Source organism: Mucor velutinosus (assembly GCF_035048745.1).
Source record: "Mucor velutinosus strain NIH1002 chromosome Unknown tig00000025, whole genome shotgun sequence".
Classification (NCBI taxonomy): domain Eukaryota; kingdom Fungi; phylum Mucoromycota; class Mucoromycetes; order Mucorales; family Mucoraceae; genus Mucor; species Mucor velutinosus.
This window is the reverse complement of record NW_027041922.1, coordinates 110,787-137,567: the sequence shown is the minus strand read 5'-3', so window position 1 is coordinate 137,567 and position 26,781 is coordinate 110,787. Positions and strand designations below refer to the sequence as shown.

The 26,781-nt window shown below is 42.0% G+C and overlaps 9 protein-coding genes across 9 annotated transcripts; 5 read left to right on the top strand and 4 right to left on the bottom strand.

The window, feature by feature from the left end:
• Positions 1 to 2,645: 2,645 nt before the first annotated feature.
• Positions 2,646 to 4,363, top strand: MAS1_1 (Mitochondrial-processing peptidase subunit beta; the record flags this gene model as incomplete). The annotated part of the gene is made up of 4 exons (XM_064819469.1): positions 2,646 to 2,702; positions 2,791 to 2,991; positions 3,190 to 4,295; positions 4,357 to 4,363. The coding sequence occupies 4 exons, from the start codon at positions 2,646 to 2,648 to the stop codon at positions 4,361 to 4,363; spliced, it is 1,371 nt and encodes a 456-aa protein (XP_064677604.1).
• Positions 4,364 to 4,568: 205 nt separating this feature from the next.
• Positions 4,569 to 5,764, bottom strand: ATC70_000046 (uncharacterized protein; the record flags this gene model as incomplete). The annotated part of the gene is made up of 4 exons (XM_064819468.1): positions 4,569 to 5,143; positions 5,197 to 5,434; positions 5,491 to 5,690; positions 5,749 to 5,764. 4 exons carry the CDS (start codon positions 5,762 to 5,764, stop codon positions 4,569 to 4,571), a joined length of 1,029 nt encoding a protein of 342 aa, XP_064677603.1.
• A 954-nt stretch (positions 5,765 to 6,718) lies between these two features.
• TES1_1 (acyl-CoA thioesterase) lies at positions 6,719 to 8,022 on the bottom strand (the record flags this gene model as incomplete). Its single annotated transcript, XM_064819467.1, has 6 exons — positions 6,719 to 6,905; positions 6,959 to 7,152; positions 7,211 to 7,349; positions 7,402 to 7,628; positions 7,694 to 7,753; positions 7,813 to 8,022. The coding sequence occupies 6 exons, from the start codon at positions 8,020 to 8,022 to the stop codon at positions 6,719 to 6,721; spliced, it is 1,017 nt and encodes a 338-aa protein (XP_064677602.1).
• A 444-nt stretch (positions 8,023 to 8,466) lies between these two features.
• Positions 8,467 to 9,557, top strand: TAL1_1 (sedoheptulose-7-phosphate:D-glyceraldehyde-3- phosphate transaldolase; the record flags this gene model as incomplete). The annotated part of the gene is made up of 3 exons (XM_064819466.1): positions 8,467 to 8,533; positions 8,601 to 8,724; positions 8,783 to 9,557. 3 exons carry the CDS (start codon positions 8,467 to 8,469, stop codon positions 9,555 to 9,557), a joined length of 966 nt encoding a protein of 321 aa, XP_064677601.1.
• Positions 9,558 to 10,792: 1,235 nt separating this feature from the next.
• Positions 10,793 to 14,518, bottom strand: ATC70_000043 (uncharacterized protein; the record flags this gene model as incomplete). The annotated part of the gene is made up of 1 exon (XM_064819465.1): positions 10,793 to 14,518. One exon carries the CDS (start codon positions 14,516 to 14,518, stop codon positions 10,793 to 10,795), a length of 3,726 nt encoding a protein of 1,241 aa, XP_064677600.1.
• A 197-nt stretch (positions 14,519 to 14,715) lies between these two features.
• ATC70_000042 (uncharacterized protein) lies at positions 14,716 to 16,062 on the bottom strand (the record flags this gene model as incomplete). Its single annotated transcript, XM_064819464.1, has 1 exon — positions 14,716 to 16,062. One exon carries the CDS (start codon positions 16,060 to 16,062, stop codon positions 14,716 to 14,718), a length of 1,347 nt encoding a protein of 448 aa, XP_064677599.1.
• An 855-nt stretch (positions 16,063 to 16,917) lies between these two features.
• On the top strand, positions 16,918 to 17,490 carry ATC70_000041 (uncharacterized protein; the record flags this gene model as incomplete). Its single annotated transcript, XM_064819463.1, has 1 exon — positions 16,918 to 17,490. The coding sequence occupies one exon, from the start codon at positions 16,918 to 16,920 to the stop codon at positions 17,488 to 17,490; it is 573 nt and encodes a 190-aa protein (XP_064677598.1).
• Positions 17,491 to 17,997: 507 nt separating this feature from the next.
• On the top strand, positions 17,998 to 20,531 carry ATC70_000040 (uncharacterized protein; the record flags this gene model as incomplete). The annotated part of the gene is made up of 12 exons (XM_064819462.1): positions 17,998 to 18,162; positions 18,221 to 18,302; positions 18,363 to 18,432; positions 18,482 to 18,590; positions 18,655 to 18,787; positions 18,853 to 18,867; positions 18,919 to 19,041; positions 19,101 to 19,356; positions 19,414 to 19,658; positions 19,717 to 19,821; positions 19,901 to 20,037; positions 20,094 to 20,531. 12 exons carry the CDS (start codon positions 17,998 to 18,000, stop codon positions 20,529 to 20,531), a joined length of 1,878 nt encoding a protein of 625 aa, XP_064677597.1.
• A 3,765-nt stretch (positions 20,532 to 24,296) lies between these two features.
• Positions 24,297 to 25,768, top strand: ATC70_000039 (uncharacterized protein; the record flags this gene model as incomplete). The annotated part of the gene is made up of 2 exons (XM_064819461.1): positions 24,297 to 24,457; positions 24,514 to 25,768. The coding sequence occupies 2 exons, from the start codon at positions 24,297 to 24,299 to the stop codon at positions 25,766 to 25,768; spliced, it is 1,416 nt and encodes a 471-aa protein (XP_064677596.1).
• Positions 25,769 to 26,781: the final 1,013 nt, after the last annotated feature.

Genomic DNA, 26,781 nt, shown 5'->3' with positions numbered 1-26,781 from the left:
AGCAAGATGCAGTGAGCGACAAACATTTGAGATTTGCATAACTCTGTACATAGTTTTTGCATACGAGACTTTCTCAGGTCAAGGCAGTTACAGAGATGCGCAATGGATAGAGTGTTTTGCGATACTAGAATACAAGGTCGGCACGATTTTCCAGGCATCGGGCGAATGATGTATAGTTTCCAAATCGAATTACCTCCAGCTTCGGTAGATCTATGTCACAAACAAGTAGGCAATTGATATACATTTTTAAACTTGATGAAAATCGCAAATGTTGCTGCTTGTATTCGCATTGCCAAACTGTGAATAACCCTGGGAGACCGCCGATGAGGTTTGTCTAGTACTTGTTTGATTGAACGACGAATATCCCTTCGTTTGGTTGCAGGGAGGAGGGCCGTCATGGATCTAGTATTCAATACAAAGCCCAGGTATCCCAACAGTTGAGTGAGGGTAAGAACCGATTTCCGGAAGTTGATTAAACACCCGAGATCCTGTAATAAAGAGGCTACCTGTCGAGCCTGTTTCATTGTCAGTTGCTTGGATTCTGCGTGAGCACAAGTGCTCTAATATGGGCCTGCAGACATTGGTAAGGTATTAACACTCTATCAACACCTTGTCTTGTTGGTGTCTGTTTGACAGTAATGTGGTCAGTAAAATGCACTATGTGGCCACCTAGACCTGTATGAAAGGACTATGACTATATTCAATCATTCGAACTTCTCCAGATGTACATAAATTTTTCCATCTTTTGCTTGATGAAAAACAAGGCTTAATATTATTATTGTGCGTCTAATTCTAGGATGACATTTTGAATTTCATCAGTAGGTTACAACTTTTTTTGGGTCATTTGCAAAGACTGAATGAGTTGGATACAAAACCAACTCACATCATCAAGAAAAAGAGAAGCTAAGAAAAGCTATAGCACTCTCTAATTCGCAACATCCTTCATATTAGCTTCACAAACATCGATTGGCATCATGAGGAAGGTAGATTGGCCAGCAGCCGCGAAAAATTAGTGTATCTCCGCTTGACATCCTGCCTTGATTTGCTAACTTTTGCAGTTTTTGGATTTTATTCGACCTATCTTGGGAAATTCGACTAGGTAAGTTGCACAAATTCTCCAAAACCCCTTAAGCTTCCGTAAAGTACTTTTCAAGGCGCATCTAATGGTACTATCTACAAGAGGTATTTTGATGTAGCTTATTGAGCAAATCATGAAAATATAAAATGAGGGTTTTGGCCAAAATGTCGAGATATTACATATGAATGTTTCACAAACGAAGTTCTGAGGTTGCACTGGATCCAGAGAAACATATTGATGTAATATATGCCTAGTAAAAGTCTTCATTTTTGAGGTAAAAAAACGCGATTGTTTGATTTTTGATGAAAACCATGAGGGGTACCTCATGCTTTTTGGCCAATTTTTGGCCATGTTTTTTTGATCCCCAAAAAGCTGAGCAAAGGTGTCAGGAAGTAAGTGCTAGATGAGAACAACTGTTTGGTGCTATTCTGACCATTTAAAACGGCCTTGAACGCAAGAAAACGCAGCTCAAATGCGCTCATATGTTGCTGTATCAGGGACACTAAGGACTAAAAAGGGGCAATACCAGTATGCTGCTTACTCGTAGATGAAGTAGCTACGTGTATATGGATGTAGAGCATCACATAAGAATCAGATCCACAGATTATATGAGGTTTTCCTGTGTAAGTAAAGGTTCAACATGAAAGCAGCAGTGTTTTGGTAAGATACGAAAGGACAATCAGTAGCACGAGCTGCCGCTGCGCTAGGTTGGTTCTCACTGAAGCAAAGCGAAGGTAGAGAGCCATCCGAAGCATAAACACTCGTATATTTAAAACAGACATAGCAAAATCAATTTGATTCTTTCGTAATCTCGATTGGCAAACCTCAAGTCTTCTCCCAATGACAAACGATTTTGTTGACATCCCTAAAGCATTACAAGTACTCTTTGGGTCGGTGCACTGCTAAATATCTATTACTGTATTGCGCTGCTCCGTGTGGACATATGAAAACCTCTAATAAGAAAATGAAAGATCCCAGCGAATAGTATTACGAGATTACGAGGAAACAGACAGCAATGATCAAAACTTCCATGTCCTAGCTTTAGGTTTGCGACATGCGACAGACATGTATGGGCGACCGCTAAAGGTATATATGCCTTGCTTGTATAACAAGTGTTCCTCGCTGCAGCTTAATGATTTACAAGCTATATATTGACAAGAAAGCACGTACGCTTTCTTTCTTGCATCATCGACATTAGGATTGGGCTGTCAACTTTGCTGCATTGCGCTTCAGAGACCTCCAGCGCTTATTAATGTTAGTTTTTAAGTTGAGGTTGTATATTTCTTTGCAATAGAGAATGAAGTATGGTAGTATTTAGTGTTTCGACAAGATCGACAGTCGATAGATCCTCAACTCAAGTGGATCAGGCAACATTTTGCCAATCGCATTGTATTGATGACGTGGGGTTTTGTATCAGGGGGGCGGACAAGCAATGTAAGGTCCTGGCATAGAAAGACAAGAGACCATAGATGAAAAAAAAAAAAAAAAACGTTCAGACAACTTGGATCTCATATTTATTTATTGTTTCCTCTCCCCACTCTAACTTATTTCTATTTATCAACTAAAAATGGCTTCAAGGCTCCTTTCCAATACCCTTCAAGCTAACGTTGGCTTGACCAAGCAGGTAAGCAATCTCATCGACCCCTTCAAAAGCGACGTTAGCAGCAAAATGTGTATTACGGGTAACTGACACCCTGTAAATTCGATTGTAGTTTGTTCGTCCTTTGGCTACCGCTGCCAAGCAAGCTTCAGCTACTCGCATCACCAACTTGCCCAACGGCCTCACTGTTGCAACTGAGGAAAACCGCTCATCTGGTGCTGCTACCGTTGGTGTCTGGATTGATGCTGGTTCTCGCAACGAATCTGCAAAGACCAGTGGTGCTGCTAACCTTTTGGAACATGTTGCCCTTCAGGTAATGATCAATCCCTTTTAGTAGCATTCAATTCTGCTGTAGATATATGGAGAGAGGGAGGGAGATGCGTCTGACAATACCGGGGAGATGGAGAGGGGATGGGGGTATCGACATTTGATAGATCTGCACATTATAGACACACAAACACACATATTTCGAGACTAGATGAAATAACGATGATTTGCATTCACTCATTAGGGTCAAGCTGCCAAATTCGACAAGGTTGGTGGTGTTCTCACTGCTCAAACCGGCCGTGAAATCACCTCTTACTCTGCCAGGACCTTGGGTGCCAACGTCAACGCATCTGTTGATATTCTTGCCGACCTCATCCAAAACACCAACATTGATGCTGCTTCTGTTGATAAGCAACGTCAAGCTGTTTACAAGCAACAACTCGCTGCCGAGACTGATTACGAGGCCGTTGTTTTCGACCACTTGCACGCCACTGCTTTCCAAGGTGAAGGCTTGGGTCGCCCTGTTGTCGGTATCAAGGAGACTGTTGAGCAATTGACCGCCGAGGATTTGGTTGCTTACAAGAACCAAAACTATGGTGCTAACCGTATGGTTCTCGTTGGTTCTGGTGATGTTGATCACGATGAACTCGTTCGTCTCGCTGAGCAAAAGTTCGGTGGCCTCCAAACTGCTGCCCCTGTTGCTGAAAAGAAGACTACCTTCACTGGTTCTGAGATCCGTCTCCGTGATGATACTTTGCCTCAAGCTCGTATTGCTCTTGCTGTTGAGGGTGCCTCTTACCTCTCTGAGGACTACTTCAACTTGCTCGTCATGCAAGCTATCATTGGCTCTTGGGACAAGAGCTTAGGTGCTGCTGCCAACCTTTCTTCTAGATTGTCCACCATCGTCCACAACAACCATCTTGCCAACTCTTTCACTGCATTCACCAAGGGTTATAAGGATACTGGTTTGTGGGGTATGTATGTTGTCACCGAGAACAAGGATCAAATCGATGATTTCGTCCATTTCACTCAAAGAGAATGGGCTCGTCTCTCCACAACTGTCACTGCTTCTGAGGTTGAACGTGCAAAGCAACAAGTTAGAGCTAGTTTGTTGTTGAGCCTCGATAACACCAATGCTGTTGCTCAAGATATTGGTTCTCAAATCCTTGCTTCTGGCAAGCGCTTCACTCCCGAGGAGTTGAAGGCCTTTATCAACAAGGTCTCTGCTGATACTGTTCACAAGACTGCTAAGCAATACATCTGGGATCAAGAGCTCGCTGTCGTAGGTCAAGGTCCTATCGAATGTTTGACTGATTACCTTAGAGTTCGTGGTTTCATGGCTTACAACAGGTAATGATTTCGAAATATGAGTTATTGATGTGCTTTACTAACATTTCTCTTTCAATGATAGATTCTAATTTATATATTTCTCACTTAATGACAATAAAAAAAAAAGACAATAAACTTTCGCTTTCTCTTGACAACTGCAATAAACAAAAAAAATCCGCAAAAATGGTTAAACTAGCCATCACCATGGCAACCACGTTGACAGCCTTGAATACAACAGGCATTCATTCGCCTCCGCATGACATGTCGCACCACATATACTGCATAGATTTTTATTTACAATTTGATAAGCGAGCCACAATATTGTAGAAGGTATGGTGTAGCAGCTAAATAGTTGTCTAAAACAGGGCCTAAAGGAGTAAAGCTCGATAATTTGAACAATCCCCAGGGTGCAAAGCTATTGATAAACCAGGGGAACGTAATGTAGGAAATGTAAATGACATAGACACGTCTTGCCAGTTTGACAATGGGAGATTGGGTCACGGATGTGGGAAGCATAGGCTGCAGAAAGAACGCCATGGTCTTTTCCACGACAACCAGTACGCCATGGAGCACAAAAAAGGCCATCTCCTGCCCCATGTACCTCTGTGTGTACAGCGTCCATCCAGCATTGCATAAGACAATGTACTCGTGTGTAATACCAGAGGCAACAAACACAGCCAAGTTGGCCAAAGCAATTGCTAAATGCTTGAATTTGGGGCTCTTGTTGGTGATTTGACGGATCGAATAATAGACTGGCTTGAATGCACTGCTTACCCAAGCGACGCGAAAGATGCGATGCCAGCGATGTGACCACAGATCCTCTAGCGAGGTACTTGAAAAGGGGTAATTCATCAAGTTTCTCCATTCATCTAAAACTGAGATCAGCATGTGTTGTATGTTCAGTATCATATATAGTACTTACTGGATGCGTAAGAGCCATGCCCAGCGACAAGGCAGTATATCAGTTGCATGATGGCGCCAAACATATTAAATAGCACTGTCATGAATGTGATGCCAATAACGAAAAATGTAAATGCTTGCCATGGATGACTCTTTTGGATCTCCAACACATCCTGTGAAGTGAATGTCTTGAGATAACAGATGCAAATATCGTAAGCCAAGGCATTGAGTAAGATTGGCGCAATCAGATGATAGAATCTCTTTGATCAGAGTCTAGTCAGTAGTGATGTCCATGTGTACTTTGCTGTAGACGTACCTTGTCCTTGACAGTATCATGCTTCCCTGTCTTGGTATCCACCTTCTTGTCTCTTCTAATGCAGGACCACATTTCAGTATTGAGATCAGAAGCAGATAGATAAGCATCTTTCTTGTACAGAAAAGGATGAATCCAGTAGATGTCGCTCAGCCGTTGATACGCGGCAAAAGGCAGTGCTTGACAGAGCACACAAAACATATCTACAAGCGCAAGCGATCAGTAACACAAACGCAACCAGACAAGCATTGAATAGCCAACCATCGTTTTTATCCATGTAGAGGTATGGCATCGTAACTAGACATGCCATCAAAGGAAATGCAAGTATTTGCTTTATCCTTGTTCCTAAAATATGCGGCGGTATTGTTGCTAGCGTATACAGGGCCACCATAGGCCCTAAGGTATAGAGAGCAAACTGGCCTATTGGCAGCACTGTTCTGCCTTTGCCAACAATTTGGTATTCGTTCATTCTTATTGTAGCTAGATGAGAAAGAAAAAGGTTGAATAAATGTATAAATAAACTTTTTTGAAGTCTGCTTCATAATAACTTCTGAGGTTATATTGTAATGGCGTGGTTCCAATACGGAACATCTTATGGATCAGCATTCTTTCTCAATGGGAAAGCAATGGAATTGTGGTACACTTGTACCAGGTCAAGCATGCAAGCAGAGTACTAAACAAGCTCCAATGCTTATATAGTTGCTTTTGTGCTATTAAGTAATGCTATTCAGCGCCATCACACTGCAATGCATCTCACTGAGTTTCTGTAAATACGATTTGTAACATCTATTTTGACAGGCAATTCATCTTCAGTTTCTCCGGCCCATGTTTGGTGATGAATTGTTCCATGAGTTTTTAAAATCTCAAGCTGGAGTCGCTTTGGATACATGGGCATGTCGATCAAAACAGCATGGCATAAAGACTTGCTTCTTGATTGATAGAAAGAGCCAGTTACCGGATGTATATATATATATATAGCCATCTTGGAGGTGATGATTATATAGTAAAACTGATTTATAATGTAAATTTATTCAAATGACGAGTGAACGGAGCATAATAGTGGCTATCATTATTGTTCAACAAATCAGGTACAACGTCTGATCTGCTCCAGATGATTAGCATTTCGGTCTGGAGTAGCTTTGTCTATAAAAATGAGATTTATTAATGAAATATAAATAGTGCAGAGAACATCTTTTTAGCGTATATGATAAATATGGTAATGGCATCATGTCTACAATTTGCTGGTATTGCCATTGCCGGGTATCGAATTCTTAATCTTATCTTGCTCATACTTAGATAATCGAATAAGTCCTTCTTGCGCAGTGGTAGCAATCAATGTACCATCTCTGCTGTAGATTCTACCAAATGCCATACCACGACCGCTATTGCTACGAGGACTGTGCATGTCATAAAGCAACCTAATACACCACATCAACAAATGGGTCCAGCCTTATCCATACCATCAACTTACCATTCATCCGCTCTGGCAGGATAATGGAACCACATGGAATGGTCCAAACTAGCAAGCATGCTAATACCTCTGGCAGGCACATTATTTGCCTTGGCTGCCGTACCCACAAATCCACTATCCGATGCATAAGCAATCACACAAGCATGCAATCTCTTGTCTGACCCAAGAGGTCCTCTTGTCTTGAACCAACGACGCTAGAGACAAAACCAATCAGTCATCTCGCCCTTATCCCTAAGATCCATGCCAACTTACTGCTTCAAATGTGGGTTGAGGAATAGTGATCTCACGGTAGTCCACAGGAGAACTCTCCTCGATACGGAGTTTGATGTGTTCACGGTATTTAGGAAGCAGATCAGGTTGTTCCAAAGCTTTCTGTAACAACTCAACATCCCTAATCAGCGTATTGAGTACCCTGTCTACGCAGTCATCCGTACCTTACTTACGAAGGAAGAGACTCTGGCTCAGGCACCTTGGGCATCTCTGTCTGGTGAGTTACTTGAATGCTAGTATCTGGCTTGGTGAAACTAAAACTACTGACAAAGATGGCCTTGCCTCTTTGAGATGCAGTGACAAATCGAGTAGCAAAAGATCTGCCATCTCGGAGTCGGGATACTTGATAGATGACAGGCACTTCGACGTTCCCTGGTAAAATAAAGTAGCTGTGCAATGACTATGATTGATGATGAACCTATTAGTCCTGTGTTTCCGGAAAGCTAGTTTGATCTGATACCGTACGTGAATATCGAATTCCTCTCCTACAGTGTAAAATGCGGCCCTCAAAGCTTGGGCGACAATCTGAATGTATCACATTGAGTTGATGGCTTTCTAATCAAGAGTTCTATGCATGCACTTACCTGTCCGCCAAAGGCACCACGAGCACCCGCAGGCAACCAAAGCTCTTTACTCATATATAGATTTACATCTACTTCTTGCACTTCAACGGCATTGGCCATGCGAACCCCGAAATCTTCATCGTTTTCATCTCCAAACTTTGCAGTGATGACTGGGGTAGAGTTTTTCTTGTCTGCAAACGAAATGACTGCAGGGAAAGTGGAATTGGGCATGTTGTAAGTGAAGCGAAAAAAGAGTTATATTAAATGTGAACTTGGAAAAGGGAAGCATTTATATGATATATTACAGTGCTACACGAGTCACGAGGATGCTCTTTCAATTTGGATTTGCAATGACTAAAAGCATATTCAATAGGATTGTTGGATTTCTTAGATATTTTGATTACAAATGCCAAAATTTGGGAAATGTGTTTACCCAGTGAAACGCTAAATTTTGTGCGCGGTCATTTAATAACGTTATGAGCAAACTCATGATTCATGACAGCTTGCGGCTGCAACAAACTAGTTTGAGCCTAGCGTGGATGATGAAACTCTTATGCAAGCTTTGCGGTTGGCAGCGATTGACATGGGATTGAGTTGGGTATAAAAGCCTGCTAGGAATATTTCCCATTTCCACTTTTTTTTATTTAACATTACATAACAACATCACATTGCAAAATGACCACTGTTCTCGATCAAATCAAGGAATTTACAACCATCGTCGCCGATTCCGGTGACTTTGAAAGTAAGGGTTAAACATAACTGATATGGAGGAATGTTCACTGACATAAGTTGAATTGCGATTAATCTAGCCATTGCACAATACAAACCACAAGACGCTACTACCAATCCTTCATTGATTTTGGCTGCCTCGCAGAAATCCGAGTATGCCAAGCTTGTGGATGAAGCTATTGAATATGCCAAGAAAAAGAGCAGGTATAATCGCACTGACAGTGATCCAATGCGACTAATGTTGACTGACATCATGTGATAGCAATATCAAAGAACAAGCTGGCTGGGCATTTGATAAGCTCTTGATCAACTTTGGAAAAGAAATCCTCAAGATTGTTCCTGGCCGCGTCTCCACTGAAGTTGATGCCCGCCTCTCATTTGACAAGCAAGCCACCATCGAAAAAGCGAAGCGATTAATTGCACTCTACAAAGAAGAGGGTATCGACAAGGAGCGTGTATTGATCAAAATTGCATCTACATATGAAGGCATCCACGCAGCGCATGAACTGGAGACCAAGCATGGTATCCATTGCAATTTGACTCTTTTGTTCGGCTTTCCTCAAGCTGTTGCTTGTGCAGAGGCGGGTGTTACATTGATATCTCCTTTTGTGGGACGTATTCTCGATTGGCACAAGGCTCATAGTGGCAAAGATTACTCTCAAACCGAGGATCCAGGTGTCATCTCTGTCACCAACATTTACAACTACTATAAACAACATGGATACAAGACAATTGTCATGGGTGCTTCGTTCCGTAACACTGGTGAGATTGAAGAATTGGCAGGCTGCGATTTCCTTACGATCTCACCCAAGTTGCTGGGCGAACTTCAAAAGGACACAAAGAAGCTGGAGCGTAAATTGAATCCTCAAGGCGGTAAGAAGCAAGAAAAGGTAGCCTACTTCGATGATGAGGTCAAGTTCCGTTGGGATATGAATGAAGACGCTATGGCTACTGAGAAACTCTCTGAAGGTATCCGTAATTTCGCAAGTGATGGCATCAAATTGGAAGAAACTTTGATCTCAAGATTGAAAAAATAAATCGTAAATAAAAATGTACTATTTTAATCCATTACAGACGAGTTATTGCTGTGTATACTATCTGCTGATTGTTACCCCAAGCTATTGAGCTATGGCAATATGCTGAAGAGGAGCGTAAAAGTCTCTTGATCAACATTTTACAATTGAAGGATTCTCTTTGTTCGCTAAAGTCCCTTTACTGATATCGCTTGATCAATCCGAAAAAAGTGATCATAGACAATCAAACTAACGCTGTGGTTGTTAGGACTAAAACTAAGAGGATAGACATAACGATCACATGTAGTATAAAGAGCATGCAAAGATGTCAATACTAGCCAATTTTACTGAGGCCTTCACCCGATTGAAGCAATATGCCTTGATCGCTCATATCCATATGTTTACACAATCATACTTTGTTGAATGTTATAACTCTCCTAGTAATTACTTGCTCTACCTCGCCCTTTACTGTTTATTCTTTCCACAAATTCTTTTCTCACTCTATAATATAGCCATTCTATGCAACTTCAGGCATTGCAATGCTACATTGGTTGCCAGTCATCATGACAAAGCTGATGCTTGCTGATGTTGATGATACACGGTATCTGCTTATTTTGGGATTGTATTTCGTGCTTGTGATGTACAACGAAAGAATGCCTCATGTTTAATCTGTGTTTTTGTTGGTATACATTGTTTAAATTGGTGTATCTTAACGAATCAGTACAGTATCAAAAACCAATGCTGTATGTTCAGCTGAAAAAGCGCTTGGCTTGTGCTGGTGCCCTTGAATATCGATAGCCCAAAACTAATCCCTTGATATGAAACCCGTTAATTACAAGTAAAAACGAGTAATAGTAGATCAATAAAAGCAAAGCATAACCAAATTTTTTGGCTTTCAAGCCTTCATATCTTAATATATACACCTTTCTGAGCCACCGGAATAACGCCAAACAATTGTACTTGAGTACTAATAACTTCCTGGCACCTTTGCTCAACTTTTTGGGACCAAAAAAAAAAACGGGCAAAAATCGACCAAAAAGCATGAGGGGTACCTCATGGTTTTTTACAAAAATTAAACGATTGCATTTTTCACCTTGAAAATAAAGACTTTTACTATGGTAGTATATATTAATTCAAAATGAGTTGTCATCAATAAAGATTATGCGTGGTGCATGATCAAATATATTAATTCAAAATTTTTTTTTGTATTTAAATGTGTTTTTTATTTATATTATAGACAGTAAGGTGCCATAAGGGTCTTACATGTCTAAGAAAGAAGAAATTAACTTGGAATGATCTTCCAGAAAAGAGGAGAAAACAGCCCGAGTGATCCAAGATTTACCATCAATTGTGCAGCCCCAATGATGTTGCCAGATAGATGAGAAGGCAGCGCCGAGAAGTTCCAAGATGGAAATGTCCAGAGGATTGTTGTCCTGGCCGTGAAGGGTGGTCAACCCAATCCAGATGGCCTCGTCCGTAGGGAACAGATCAGCAAGACCAAGGTGAGAGACAAACTCATACCAGAAGAGGGACTTCATACTGCAGCCAATGACCATATGGTATTCATCTTCAGTTGCTTCATGACACATCTTACACAGTGGGGAAGGATACTTCACACGGTTCATGGAGTGCAGGCGAACCTGCACCGAGAGATGTCCATGCAGCAAACGCCACCACGGTGTAAATGCCTTGGGCGGGAGACAGAGAGACCAGAAATCACGCCAGAGGTGAGGAGGAAGCAGGAGATGTGGTGGGCGATAGCCAGGAGGATGGGCTGGGCGACGCAACATGTCAAATGACGGATGCCAGGAACGGCGTAACGCCCCGAGAGTGATCTTGTCCACTGTAGCTTTTGAGCGAGGGCCAGTGGTGATGAACCAATGCGAAAAGCTAGCCGTGGGTGGAGAGGGGGTAGTGGAACTCTCCAGCAGTGCGGTTCGCTCTGGAGCGGTGAAGGCCATGACGGACCTGAGAGGAGCAGGGACAGCCCAAACAGGAGGACCCTCGATGGGGCACAAGGCATTGAACAGATGTTGCAATGCAGCAGTATCACGGGGACGCACGCAAACCAAGATGTGGGAGTTGGGGAGCACGCTCAAGAGGCTGGCAATCAAGGCATGAGGTGGCAGTTTGTCACTGTTCCTAGTCAAAGGCAAAGTCGCTGTGGGAGACAGGGAGCATACTTGTAACCAGGGCAGATCTAGGAGCCAGCAAGACGGCCACTCAGGAGTGAGAGTCAAGGGAGGCAAACGAGTGAGTAGACGAGCCAGATGCTCCAAGTGAGGGCATTTCCGCACACGCGGCCAGCAGGTACGTGGGTATAGCAGCAAAGGCAGCACCGTAGCATGACCTGAGTATACATGGAATGTATACATCAGCCAGGGAGTGAGGAAATCCGCTGGGGATCTGGGACGAAGCAGACGCTTGACATATATGAGATGCAAGGCGAGATGTTGCTTCTTGATGTCAACCAGACCAATACCTCCATGCTTCCTAGGAAGGCAGAGAGAATCCCAAGCCACAGTAGGCCAAAACGAGACGATGTACTGGCGTACCACGCGCTGTATCTCCTCCAGCCACTTGTCAGGAACCACAACCACACGCAGGAGATGCCACAAGCGAGACAGCAGAAGGGAATTCGCCACTAAACCCTTTCCACGAATGGATAGCTGCCGCTTGGTGAGCAGATTGCAATGACGTTGAATCTTCACGGTAATGGAATTCAGGAAATGCTGCAACTGTTCCTCTGTATGATACAGAGGGTAACCTAGATACCTCACAGAGCCAACTGACGAGCTGTCGTACCACTCAATGTTAGACGTTTCCGTCACTCGCTTCCAATCAGCATGAGCCTCGCCTGACAGCGACAACAGCACGGTTTTCTCCAAATTGACCTTGGCGTTGGACGCTTTGCCATAGAGCGACAAAAGAGACAGCAGCACAGGCCATTCCGCCGTAGAAGTCAGGAAGACTTCCAGATCATCGGCATAGCTCAACAGCTTCACCCGTGGAGGGGTCGCCGGAGCGCGTAGGAGATCATGGTCGCCTTGGACCGGCACGAGAGAGGAGGCACGAGAGATACGCCCTGCGAGAGGAGCACGGACAGCGGTAGACATTGAGACGCCTTGAAGAGAAGGGCAGGCCAAGATGGTTCTAAGGAACGGCTCGAAAGCCAGGTTGAACAGCAAAGGGGACAACGGATCACCCTGTCGTAAACCACGTTGTTGATCGATGGGGGCGCCCAACCACCCATTGATTGACAAGGAGATACGAGTACCAAAGAACAGACTTGACACACTGGATACCAACGATGCCGGGAAGCCAAACTGACGAAGAACCATCGCCAGATATGTCGGATTGACCCGATCATAGGCTTTCTCTTGATCCAAGAGTACGGCGACATTGGGATCCTGAGGAGCTGCATCACGGAGGTTGGTCATCAGCGTCTGGTTCAACCACGCATTGTCCGAGATGAGCCGGTGAGGCATAAAGCCTGTTTGGTACGGCGTAATCAATCGGGAGAGGACACGTTTGAACCGGTTGGCTAACATCTTGGTGAACAGCTTAGCATCGCTATTGATCATCGAGAGAGGTCGCCAGTTCTTGAGGAGCTCTGGATCGCCCTTCTTGAACAGCAGTACCATCCTCGTTTCTTTCCAAGAGTCAGGGAAGACACCACGCAGCGCATCAGTCAGCACTTGCTGCAAGAGAAGCAGAACAGCAGGGAACTTCGCCGCCAAATAGCGATACACCTCAAACGGAAGGCCATCCAAACCAGGAGACTTGTTCTTGGGTGCATGGTCCAGTAACAGCAAGACAGAGTCTGTGGAGGGTGGTTCAATCAGCCGGTCTGCCTCAGCTTCTTGTAGCTTCGCATCAGCAGGGATATTGTCAAAGAGAGAGTTGACGGCAGCCAAATCAATGTCTTCAGGTGTGTAGAGATCTTGATAGAAAGTACGAGCTTCTTGGAGAATGTCGCCCATGTCTGTCAGCTTCTCTCCAGTGCCAGCCTTTTTCAAGGACTGGATGGTTTGTTGCGCCTCACGATCCTTGATCACATTGAAAAAGTATTTGTTGTTTTGCTCTCCCATTTCCAGCCAACGAGTAGCCGAACGCAGCATAGCTTGACGAGTGTCATCTTGAATCCGTTGCTCAATCAGTTGCTCCAGTCTTTTGATCCTTGCCGACTCCTCCGGGGTCCCAAGTAGCTGTTCCCGTTCACGTTGGAGGTGGGAGACTCGAGCTTTGAAGCGAGCCTTCTGGCCTTTGGTGAACTGTTTGGCACAGTACTTGATGATCGACTTGAGAGATTCCCACTTCTCCTGAGCAGAGACACCCATATCAGCCACATCTGTCGTATAATAGTCAGACGCCAAAAACATATCCACGGTTTTATCCAAAAGGGCTTGGAATTCACGGTTCTCAAGCAAGTACGGATTCAAACGCCAGCTGCCAGGACCCAACTGGACGCCAGAGGTGACCAGATCGATTGTGAGGAGGCTGTGATCGGTCCACTCAGGTGGAATGTGGTGAGTCTGAGTGTTGATGATACGAGTCGCCATAGGAGGAGGAGCAAAGACATAGTCAATGGTGGTGCCAGCTTTAGGGAGAGTCATTGTGCCTTTTGGAAAACAGTTGAAAAAATGAGTGTTCAGCAATTCAACAAAAGGTTGGACTCTAGGGAGACGAGCTTCGACCGCATCATGTAAATGGATATTGAAATCCCCAAGCAAGATCCACTGGGAGTCAAGCATATCAGACCAGAAGGGCATGGACATCAGCTCCTCCAGGAAAGCATAGCGATGGGCTCTGTGCACGGGCATGTACACATTAGCTATCTGGCATATGGTGTGATTAGCGTCCTTAATAGTGGCGGTGATGCAGCGTTCGTCACGAGAGATGGTGGCATCCGCGAGCTCCAAGCCTTGCTTCAGACACACTATTGCACAATGCTTCGAGACGACAAAGGAAGACCGAGGAAACATAAAAGAGAAAGCACGCACATTATCATCAGTGAGGTGGGCCTGCTGACGGTAATGAGAGACCTCCTGCAGACAGAGAATATCTAGCTGGAGGGTTTTGGAGCGCAGAAAGGAAGTGAATTCCTTCTGTATAGATTTTGAGGAACCCTTAAAGATGCTCCGGGCATTAAGGGTACCTATGCGCAATGATTGTTGTATCATTATGCCCTATGGGCGACATGATACACTTGAGGCTGCGACATAGACGTCGAGCTCATAGAATGACGGCGGAGAGAGGGCACATCAGTCTGGAAATCATTGGGAGAGGAGACATTGTCAGCAGATAACTTGGGATCCAAATGCATATGGAAGGACGAAGCTAACGGAGCATGCTTAGAAGCATCGCTACCGTTGGGAGAACGCTGGAGGGTCTGGGGATCTACCTCCATCACATCCGGAGACTGGTCCCAGGTTTGGCTGTCATCTGCGGAAAACAAGGTACTGATCTGGCTACTTGTGAGCTCGGTCGTTTTGCCGGCTAGCTTGTCTGTGGTGGTGGGCTGAGATGGCAGTTGCTGCGCGAGAATACCATTGATCGCAGGGGATGCTCTGTGGCCCTTCTCTTTTTCGTTAACTTTATCAATTGGAGTGACTGAGTAGGAATCAGTGTGATCCCTTTGGCTCGACTCATATTCAGCGATTGCTTCGTCAAAAGGCTTCTCTTCCTCTCGACAGAACTTAACAGTGTGTCCCAACTTGTGACATTTGAAACATTTGCGTTTAGCTAGGATAGGACAAGCAGCGCAAATGTGTCCACTCTGACGGCAGAAATGGCAAACTGGTGGTGCTCCTCTGTATGTCGCTGGCACATAGACATCCCAGGCGGAAAGGTAAAGCATGCGACTCAAAGGCTGTACGTCGTAGGAGTGACCTTCCGCGTCAGTGTACTTGACCGAAGTGTCGATCAGGAAGCTGACATGACCCTCAAAGAAGCCATCAACAGTGTACTTCTTGATTTGGTATAGCTTACCATAGTATTTCAGCGAGCGTTGCAAGTCCTCCAGAAAAGTGGTCATGTTTGGCATGCGGACAATAGTCATCTGCACATGGGTGAGTTTGCCCTCGCTGTTGTCCTTGACAGCAGTAGCTTTGTATACCACATCGCCATGAGTGATGCCGTTGTTGATGGCTCGTTTGGCATCCTCAGGGGAGTCAAATTTAGCTTCCACCAAGAGATCTCCAGTTGACTTCTGGTGATACAGACTAAGGGGGCGAAACTGGACATTAGCAGCTATCTGTTCCTGAATGAGGCGATACGCTGTTGTACGATGCACAAAAAGTTTGTTTGGAAAGGCAAACAAAACCGATCCCGGTGTCAAAGCTTGCTGCAGGATGGCAGTAGCTTTACGAGTGAGCACCTCGGCCTTCAGATCTTCGTGTTCGAACATAACTTCAGGAATTAGTTTAAAATGGTCATCTTTAGCTCGCTGTTGTGGAGCATTGATGACCTTCTTGGAGAGGCCTCGAGAGAGGACCGTGACCCAAGAGAGGTCAGTGGTGGTAGCCATGAGGATGGGTAGTGGAACGCTGGTGGTTATAAGGTTGTAGATGTGATTTAAGCAGTGGCGTAATTTTCACCTTAGGGGTAGTGATGGTTACGCGAAAGAGCTCTTGTATATATTAATTCAAAATGTTTCTCTCGATCTAAAGCAACCCCTGAAGCTTTGTTTTTGAGGCCCTTGTATGTAAAATCTCGACATTTTGGCCAAAAACTTCATTCCGTATTTTACCAAATTGCTCAATCGTTTTATTCGAAACATCCATTGCAACTAGCATCATTGGAAGCGCGTTGAAAAGTACTCCAAAGATGTACTAGGAAACGTTGCGTGATCATCACAATTTATATAGTCGAATATCACAAAACAGCTTAATTAAATCGAAAGAAGATCAAATTTGTCCAATCTTGACACCCCTTACTAACTATCACTTCCGATTAAAAATCGATTAAAAATCGATGATGCTTTGATTATCAATCGTACCTTTCTCCAATCAGCGCCTCAGCTTTGAGATTGTATCTGTCCTGTACATTACTGATGGTATAGCACTGAAAAATATATGAATGAGATATCAAAAAGCTGTGCTGTATAGACGCATATATAGTGGGCAAACTCCTAGAGCTAATGGGGTTCATATATATCACGTTTTCGTCACAAATTTTCATATTATATTTATTGTGCTTATTCTCGATTTATAATTGGCAGCTACTAAGTGATACAAAGGAACTGAAGTAGTGTGACTACAAGGTTCTTGCACACAAACAGCAACTGTCATTGTACCTGCATTTCCGAAATTTTCACTTTTAAAATACATATATATATATATATATATATATATATATATATATATATATTTGATTTTTGAACATGTCTAGAAATAGAATAACTAAACAAAGAAAGAAAGACGAAAGTGGATCCGCTGGATCTCTGAAGAAGGAACCCAGAACGTACACTATGGAATTTCAACAGCAAAAAAGAAGAAAACAAAAACAATTAGTAAAAAACTATTTGGCAAACATGAATGCTTCAGGGGTCAACGTGAATGAAGCTCGTCGAGCTGTTCCTGCAAGACATCCTCGCCCCTTATCCTCTGCTGAAAGAAATCAGCAAGAACCTAGTTCGTCCTCTGCCAACAATAGACCAAATGGCGGATCAAATGTCATTAACTTAGATGAACTAACTGGAGATGTTGATGAGGAAGTCAATACTTCCCTCTCAGACAGATATCTCAAGTGGCAAGATCTCAGTGAAGTGCTTTTGAAGAGCTATATAGAAAGCCACGAATTGCATGGCCATGCCGATCCATGCCTCGACGCGCCGATAATTATTGGAACGAAGCCCCAAAGCTGCGATTGTACCTCCCGAATCACTTCATGGTCTATCAATGGGTTCATGATGTTTAGTAAATACAAAAACCAAAGGAAAAACTTCCAAATGTGAGGATTAACATTATGGAATAGAGCGATGTATTTTCCAAGTGGAGTATTGCTCGCACCAAACATTGCTCGAGTCGCTTTTGATGTCTCAAATGATGCCAACAGCAACTGTGTTTCCCAAGTCTGCAGTGCATTTCTCCCTCTTTGAGTCTATGATTGACAATCGCTTAAATGCGTACTCATCGGTTTATGGCTTTGTTAAAGCAAACAATGCTAGCAACCTGAGACTCTCAAGCTATGATCCCAAAGTATGTATTTCACTTATCAGTTAAAATCATGTCCCTCTAATCGGCTTCTTGACAACACCAGTTCAAACCTCTTCCATCTTCGTTTCACGAACTGGCTGTAGTTTATCAGAGAGTTAAAAAAACACTCCATTGACAGCGTATATCGTCAACATGATGTGGAAAGAGATTGCAGCTGCTTGGCATGCAAGGTAAGAAACTGTCCTTTGAAGAGTACAACAATTAATCAGAATACAACCAGGGGGGCACCAAGAAAGGGAATCACAATGGATGGAAATTTTCAACAAAACAGATATAGATCTAGACAGATTGATATTGTTGATAATGGCAATCCAAACATCTTTCTTACTTCTGAGGCTGAGAAAGCAAAGTTTGGTGACAAAGCAGATGTCGACAAATATGATCGAGCAGAGGCTGCTGCGACCGAGGATGTAAATGTTTTGTTTATACTAGACAATTCCAATGCTCACATTTATATCATCTTAATAGTGCCTTCTGGAAAATTTAGATAGCGAGTTTCAAGCTCTCAGTAATAACCGCAGAACTACCAGCAACCGCTTTGATGAAAATGGTAAATTATGAATTCATCCTTCATTGGACATTATCTAACCCAAATGTGATTGTCTCCTAGGTGTCTTCAGTATAAATTGTGCTCGTCATGGAATTGTTGAAAGACTATTTGATATTTTTGAGGGAGAAGGGTAAGAGATTAGTCGGCTGTGGATCTAATTGTAATTAATCTTTTTGTAGGAGAAAGTATGCTTTGGCTGGTGTAGAACATGTCATTAAAAACTTGGAAGAAGATCAGAAGCTTCTGATTATGTATGATGTAGCATGCGCATGTAGAGAAACTTTCAACGTAAGTTCCTGTGGCCTGGATCATATGTAAACTCAATATACTGATTGCAATTATTGGTCAAAAGAAAGCTTTCCCAGAGCTTCAAAGCGAGCGTGATGTGTGGTATGCGATGAGTATTTTTCATGCGTACGCACTTAGTGCTGCTTGCCAAGCCAAAAACAACCCCAGGTATGTGGATCATGCACTAGGGTTAACAGGTAAGACCTTTAGTCTTGATGATTGACATTTTCATGCTCTAAAAGCTTCTTATTCATTGCTCTAGATGGAGAAGGAGCAGGTATGTCAGGTATGATCCAAAGGCATTATTGATGATTAATGGTTTTTCTAGAGAGATTTTGGTCGTTTGCCAACCATTTCGTCGCGCAAATCAGGTCGATGACCAAAGCTAGCCGTAGGGCCATGATTATTGAATTGGCTGAGGCATATTGCGATGAGAAGATGATAGAATTGCGTAAGTTGACTAATATGTTTATTTAAACAGTAGCACCAAGTAATTTACGTTACTCATAGCAAATTTGTTCGTGAAAAACTACGACAAAGCAATGGACACTATCAGACAACTCAACATGACCAAGAGTGCCTACAGCAGTTTCAAAGTACAGTGGAATAGCCACAGAACTGCGCTCGCTGTGCCCTTTTCCAACGTGAGGAACCTTCAAAGGCTACATGAAAGGGCTGAAGGAAACATCTTGCTTATGAACGATATTAAGCATGAGTATGCAGTGACAGCTGGTCAACTCATTTTCCTCAACTCAAGAGATTCGCCGTAAGATATTGCATGATATTTTTGAGCCAACAAATTAATCATTTGATTTTCATTTAGTATTACAAGTGGCTATATAACTGGCTTGAAGCGTCAACTGGAAGCAAAACTCAATGAACTCGAGCGACTATTTCCTCAGTTAATTGTCCATGGAGGAAGGCCGACAACCTTTGGTCACATTACAATGCAGCAATACTTTGATGCAATCAAAGATGAATGCCACAACATATTAGTTAAAGTCTTAAGACAACTAATCTTTTCCATTTTCATGAACGATAATGAGCTTCGTAGGCCCAATTCGACTGGTAAAGAAAAAGCAAGATACACCAAGCCGTTTAAATTGGTTTTAATCAATTTTCTTAGGAACTGATAAAGCTGCTAGGCTGCTAGTATCCATTGCCTCCTCTACAAAGAAGGCTGGACTAGTAGTAGATAGCATTAACAATTTTGTCGATAGAAACTTTGGAGGTAAGCTCTGTTGATTACCAAATTTTCTAATCAAGAGTAGGATTTCTCAATCTCTCTCTGACATATTAGGGGATCCCAGTAAAAAAAGTGCCCAGTGTCGCAATTGAGCTGCAAAGGCTCAGAAACAATGAAGATGCTGATTTCTTGAGGCTGTCTCAAGGAATGAAAGACTGGCATACCCTTAGAAAGTGTGTCGAGGAAACATCAATTCTTGTTGTAAGTGTCAAATACCAAATCCATTCTGCAGTTAATAATTTCTGGTAATGTCGTAGGAAGAGGCACAGAGATACGAGCAGAACTTACTCGCTCGTATTGATGGCATCTATGAAGCTGCTCGCCAGAACCACTTGATCAAGATAGATTATCTCAAGTGGGTATGGCTGTATAAAAAAAACAAACGCCACTTGATGGAAATCTTGAAAAAGAATCCACCAAGGTACAACCCCGAGGCAGGAGATGATGATTTGGTAGTCGTTTGCTTTGCTGACAGAAGTGATGTCAACCTGTTCTCGCCAAGACCACTTGCTGATGACAGCGCAGATGAAGAAGGCATTGTTAGCAGTGATAATGGTAGAGACGATGAAGTCGATGATGATGATGAAGAGAGCGATGGTGGCGATGATAATCGTGGTTATGGTGATAGTCAAACAAGTATGGCTGACAGCATAGCGTCTACACTAGCCTCAGTTATGCTCGAGCAGTCTATTTAGTGGCTCTATATCATTATTCAACCTTCAATCTTCTACTACTAAAAATAAAGTTTTATCATCATAATGACTATAGATCTAATGACAGACGTAACATATATATGAATTACTCTCGCAAAACAGTTGACAATTCTATTTCTAAATGACATGATCTTCATCTGTGGAAATAATACTATTACGTCTTGGTGAGTTATATATGATACGTGTTCCATAACCAGATAAGAAATCATAATTCCATAGGTACAGACGTCAAATCAATTCATCAGAAGAGGCAACAGTCTAGTATAAGGAACACTATTAGCACTCTTCATTCCCATTCTCACTTGCAATCGTTTACATACATGGTTTACCTTTCTGTGGCTCGCCATTGAAGGAAGTATTGGTTCCACTTATCTTACAAAACAATTGAAATTGCTTTTCTTTAGATACGACCATGTGAAGCATTAATATCGACAAAAAAAAAACGCCTTTTCGTTATAATGTAGTCTAAAATAATTGTATTTCTGATCCTGGAAATCACAGCGTATACTATCATTGATACTGAAGTGATAGTAATGTTTGGAAGCATTTCAATGATCCAGTAACTTGGTTGTATGCATAAAATAACAGTTACCTTGATCTGACAACCAGTTCCTAGAATATTATGATGTTGTAAGCGTTGTTATACGAAGTTTAATTTTTGAGTAGGTCTTATAACAATATCTTAACATAAGCAAGCTTCCTTCAGTTCGAGTCATGTAAATGTTCTGCTTCCAAACCTTTCCAACAATAGCTATGCAGCTGCAAACAGTATATTAGTCCTTTTAAGGCCTTATGGGAGTTGAAAACCCAGAAAAAATGACGAAAATTGTAATTGTTGATTATTTTTCATACATTTAGCGGCCCTGAGATACTCACAAGTTCCTTGGACTGACCTGCTAAAAAATAAGCATGATGAACTTCATCTAGTCAATTGGCCAGAGTATAAACATCCAGATACTGAGGTGGAAACGTCTCCTTTCCATGAACTAACTGGGATGGCAAATTTGGATAATTTAAGTTTCTGGTATATGAAGCTTGTGTATGAAGGCATGAAAAATGGCCCAATAGCCATTGTACGTAGACATCAATAAAAGGAAAATCCAAGCGCAGTTGACAATGTACACACATTGCCCAACTTTACTACATGATCTACATAATTTCCCTGAATGGCATCGTAAATTCATATCATAGGCTGGATTAGAGCGATACATAAGACTTATTTCACCGCGTCTTTGTTTCAAGGTCTCAAACTAGAGATTGATTCATTACAAAGGCTCAAACTAAAGATTAGTCCAATACAGAAGCACAAGCTAAAGATTGATCCATTACAGAGGCTTAAACTAGATAACGATTCATTACAAAGGCTCAAACTAAAGATTAATTTATTACAAAGGCTCAAACTGGAGATTAATCCAATACAGAGGCTCACGCTAGTGATTGATCCATTGGAGAGGCTCAAACTAAGGACTGATCCATTGCAGCGGCTCAAATGGCAAATAGTTACCAAAAAAGGCAATTTTTTGGCTGTGTTTTCTGTCAATTACTTAACTACAGATTAATACAAAAAAGCAATAGTAAATGTACATTCATATTTATGTAGTATTGTATATACTAATTACAAGTATTATACTCTGAAAGTATTTCAAATTTAAGTGAATAATGAAAGAGAAAAACGTATAAAAATCTTCTTCCGATTTTTAATCGGAAATGTTGTTAGGATTTTATATATTTTTCTTCGATTTTAAATCGAAAGATGGAGTTAGTAATAGGTCCATGTGTACTCTAAGAAGCATAAGAGAGAATATCATGATCATCATGGCCTGTATAGCCAAGTTTTCCAAAATAGGTAAATTGAATTTAACGGTTTTATAGGTTTGGGTGAAAATGATTAAACGCAAAAAACTTGGGCTAATCTAAACCAATTCCTATTCTATATTCGCACCACCAAGTATCATTTAGGAGTGTTACAACATTGACTTTCAAGGATACGCATCGCAAACAGTATCGTCTTTTACGACTATACGAAGAATTGATATAATTGATTTCTTGAAACTTGCGTTAGAATTATCATGTCCAGCCAAGATGAATTGACATTTGCAATCGAATCTTTCGATAGAGTCTAACCATACACCAGGAAAGAATGTAGTTTCTTGCGAACCAGTGCTTAAAGTGGAAGATTTTGCTATATCACTATATCCAGGCCGAAAATATAACCTAAGAGAAAACACAATCAGAACAACGGATAGAAAATCCAAGCAACAGTCGATCATTTCAGAGATAGCAACAGCAATGCTGAGAGAAACTAAATGATACATTTCCCTAGACGGTCTACAACACTCTTCCTTGCAGAAGTATTGAACAATCAGACAATCTTGGATGCAGCTATAGATTACTCTTGTAGTGCACTATTCAACAAGACGCCAGAGGCTGCCGCATTCGACAGATACAAGCAACCAACACAGTCGATAAACTTGAAACCCTCTCGAAGACTCCGTTGGAAAGAGAGCAAGTACGATACATTTCCCTAGACGGTCTACAATACTCTTCCTTGCAGAAGTATTGAACAATCAGACAATCCTGGATGCAGCTACAGATTACCCCTGTAGTGCACTATTCAACAAGACGCCAGAGGCTGCCGCATTCGACAGATACAAGCAACCAACACAGTCGATAAACTTGAAACCCTCTCGAAGACTCCGTTGGAAAGAGAGCGCCATGGTTTGGTAAGAACCAAGAGTTTCTTCTACACAATGGCTACAATGCTATTTCTAATGTCGAGCCTTGTACTTTCCCTCCTTCATTTCAGCAAACGAATGATCCATGATCTCGGATTCCAGCTATATTATTATAATATGCTTTTTAGCTACTTTGTTTTGATGATGATTATAAATACTATACCTAATCATGAAAATCCAAACAACATCATTTTCTCGACAACAAGTTTGAAAGAAACTAAATGATACATTTCCCTAGACGGTCTACAATACTCTTCCTTGCAGAAGTATTGAACAATCAGACAATCCTGGATGCAGCTATAGATTACTCTTGTAGTGCACTATTCAACAAGACGCCAGAGGCTGCCGCATTCGACAGATACAAGCAACCAACACAGTCGATAAACTTGAAACCCTCTTGAAGACTCCGTTGGAAAGAGAGCGCCATGGTTTGGTAAGAACCAAGAGTCTCTTCAAACTAGTTGTCAAGAAAAGAGATCCAAATGCCCTAAGAATTCCGTTATATTTCATAATTTTATAGAAAAGTTCAGCTTAAGTAAACTTAACTAGACTCTGGTTTTATGATTCCATGTAGGCTGTACATGTTTAAGACACGTTTTTAACGTCTAGTTCAAGATGATAGTATAATGTATGGTAAAATAGATGATTTCAGATGAAGAGCCTCGGATTTTGAACCTGGCAAGATTACGGCTACAGATTGTTGTGACGCGTATTATGGGCCTTTCCGCAAACTCGTTTGATTGTGATGGCTCAAAGTGCAACCCGCCACAATTCTTTGTCTTTTCTCCATAAGCAGATGCCTGAAAACTTCGACTACTTCAAAAAGACAAGGAAAAGCGCTTGGAATCTACGTGATGCTTTTGATGCTTTCAAACTGGCAGCTCCAAACTTGACTAATGAGCAACAGTTGACAGAATTCCACCAACTCCTACTGAAAGCAGACGATAGTGTAATTAAGTCATGGCTCACAAGTTGGAAGTCTTTTTGCAAAAAAGAAACATCAGCCCGAACAATGCAACCCAGTACTTCGAATCCAAATATCAATGTAAACATGCAGGCATCAACAAATCATGGTTTTTCTTTTGGCAACGTAACCAACTACAGCTGTAATAACTACAAAAAGAGAGAGTCAACCGATCATGAACTCAATGCGCCGCCGTCAAAGAGATATCTGTAAATGAGAAAACGCAATGACAACATGCTATATTATTTACTAATCAATTTGATAGTAGCGAGATACGTGCTGCTGACGACGATAGTAACGAGGCACAGTCTGACAATGATAGCATTGAGACAGAAGCTGATCAGGATAGCAATGCCACACCATCTGACCACCCTATCCATGAATCAAATCAACCTGTTGCTGACAATGAGCCCTCTATCTCTATCAATTGTCAAGACGATATATGGGCCTGTTGGAGATCTCACTTGGAAAATGACTCTGTGAACACTTACAGTCTGGAACGCCTTGGCATCATACAGTGTGGAAATCAATTGCAATGCAGAGACCATTACCCTCCTGAGCTGTACAACTTGCTCATTTACGGTTCACCTTCTCTTGTCAATCCCATCTCAAATCATGCCGACATATTTGACCATATTTTCGATCAAACAGCAAACCAATCGCTCATGGCAAGATTATTAGACCAGATCAGCTACGACGACAAACAGAAACCTCAAGTGTTAATGGTCGCCACTGTTATCAAGATTCTGCTCCAGTCAATTTTCAGCAACAATTGCGTTTGTGAGCACGAAGGCAATTACTCCCACTATGCTATTTGGCCATTATTGGATACTATTGTCAACACAGTTACCCATTTGAATTTTCATTGTGGAGAATATTATTTAGGAGCTGTAGATAAGGAACTGGCTAGAAGAAAAATTGGCGGTAATCACCACTACAATGCGGACGGGTGTATCTCTACTGCTATAGACGGTGTTCGTGTCGAGTTGGTCCTCCTAGAGGTTTCTGGTCCTTTCAAACTCAATGATGAAAGCAGATCTATCAAAGATCACGTAAAGGCAGGATATGGATTAGTAGCAATGTTGAATGAAATCGCGCGCTTGTACAACTTCGCTTCATTTGAAACGTTTTCCTCACTTCGCATCTTCTTTGTACACGCCAAAAAAAACAAACTACGATTCTGGAGCTTTGAAATGCCTTCGCCTGGTCTATATGTTCTGAACTTGATAAATAGTGTGATTATACCCGACAACTGTGCCTCTTGCGAGCTGCCCGTGGAATCCATTTGCATTGAATTGTGGAATTTACGATCTATGTTGCGACAAACCCTCACTGCTATTGATGAGTTGAAACACTCACACATTGCAAACCAAAGAGCTTACAACCGTGCCCTCAGAAACTCGCCAGACTTGAAGCCCACCTTGTTGACCGATAGCCTGCGAATCTCTCACAAGGTGAAACTTGACGTAAATTATATACCTGGCTACGAAGAATTAGCCATCAACAGCGATCCCTTCTAATTCCCACATTCTCTCTCTTACTTTTCACCTTCAACTCTTTGTTTTTCCTCTATTGTTACTAATTTACAGTTACTTGTGTCTAGTATCTAACATAATGTATATTTTATAAAGACATCACTATATGTATATGATTCACTCAAACACCCCAAATTAGCATTGTCAGCACCCTGTTCATCAAACGCACCTTTCACTACACTAATAAATACAATTATATCCTATTGTTTTTAATCCCCTTGCTTTTAAGTAGTCTTCACATGCACAATCTTACCAAATCATGACACAGTGCTGGTGAATGATAAATATCAAAGAGCCTTTTGCAAAACCAAGCAAGGCATTTAAAAACTACAGCAAAGATGGTATCAGTATTTTCATCTCATGGGATGCCGGCTTCTTTCTATTTGGTTTTAGTTGAGATAGTTCTACTCGTCATCCAAGACAGGCAAGTGGCAAACAAGTAAATACATACTAGTCGACTGGTTTCGCTACGCTCAGCGCCGGCGTCGTTCTGTGGCCTTTGATCCGAGACACATTTCTTTCATCATTGTAATTTTCAATGTACAGAGCAAACATACCTTGAGGTTGAACATCTGCTGCAAGAACATCAAAACCGAACAATCCTATATATTAGCATGAAGGACAATCACATCTCACATTACGGCATTGACACGTTTTTGTCTTTGTAAATATCATACCATCTCATTCGCCACCACTCCCTCCTATCATACATTACTGTAACACTACATGTGTATACTATATAAGCGTACTGGGCATCACCTGATAAAAATCACCAGTAATCAGCCTGTAATTCTCGATCTGACTCTTCAACAATGCTACGCGTCTATATCAATGGGTGCAATTCAGATACAGGTCTAAAGTATACCTGGATTACCTTCTACTACTCAAAAATATGCAAATCAGAGCTAAATTTGGAAGCATTAAAGACGTGTTTTCTCGTGTTACAAGCTGTTTTAAGCAGTTAGAATAGCACCAAACACTTGCTTTCATCTGGCACT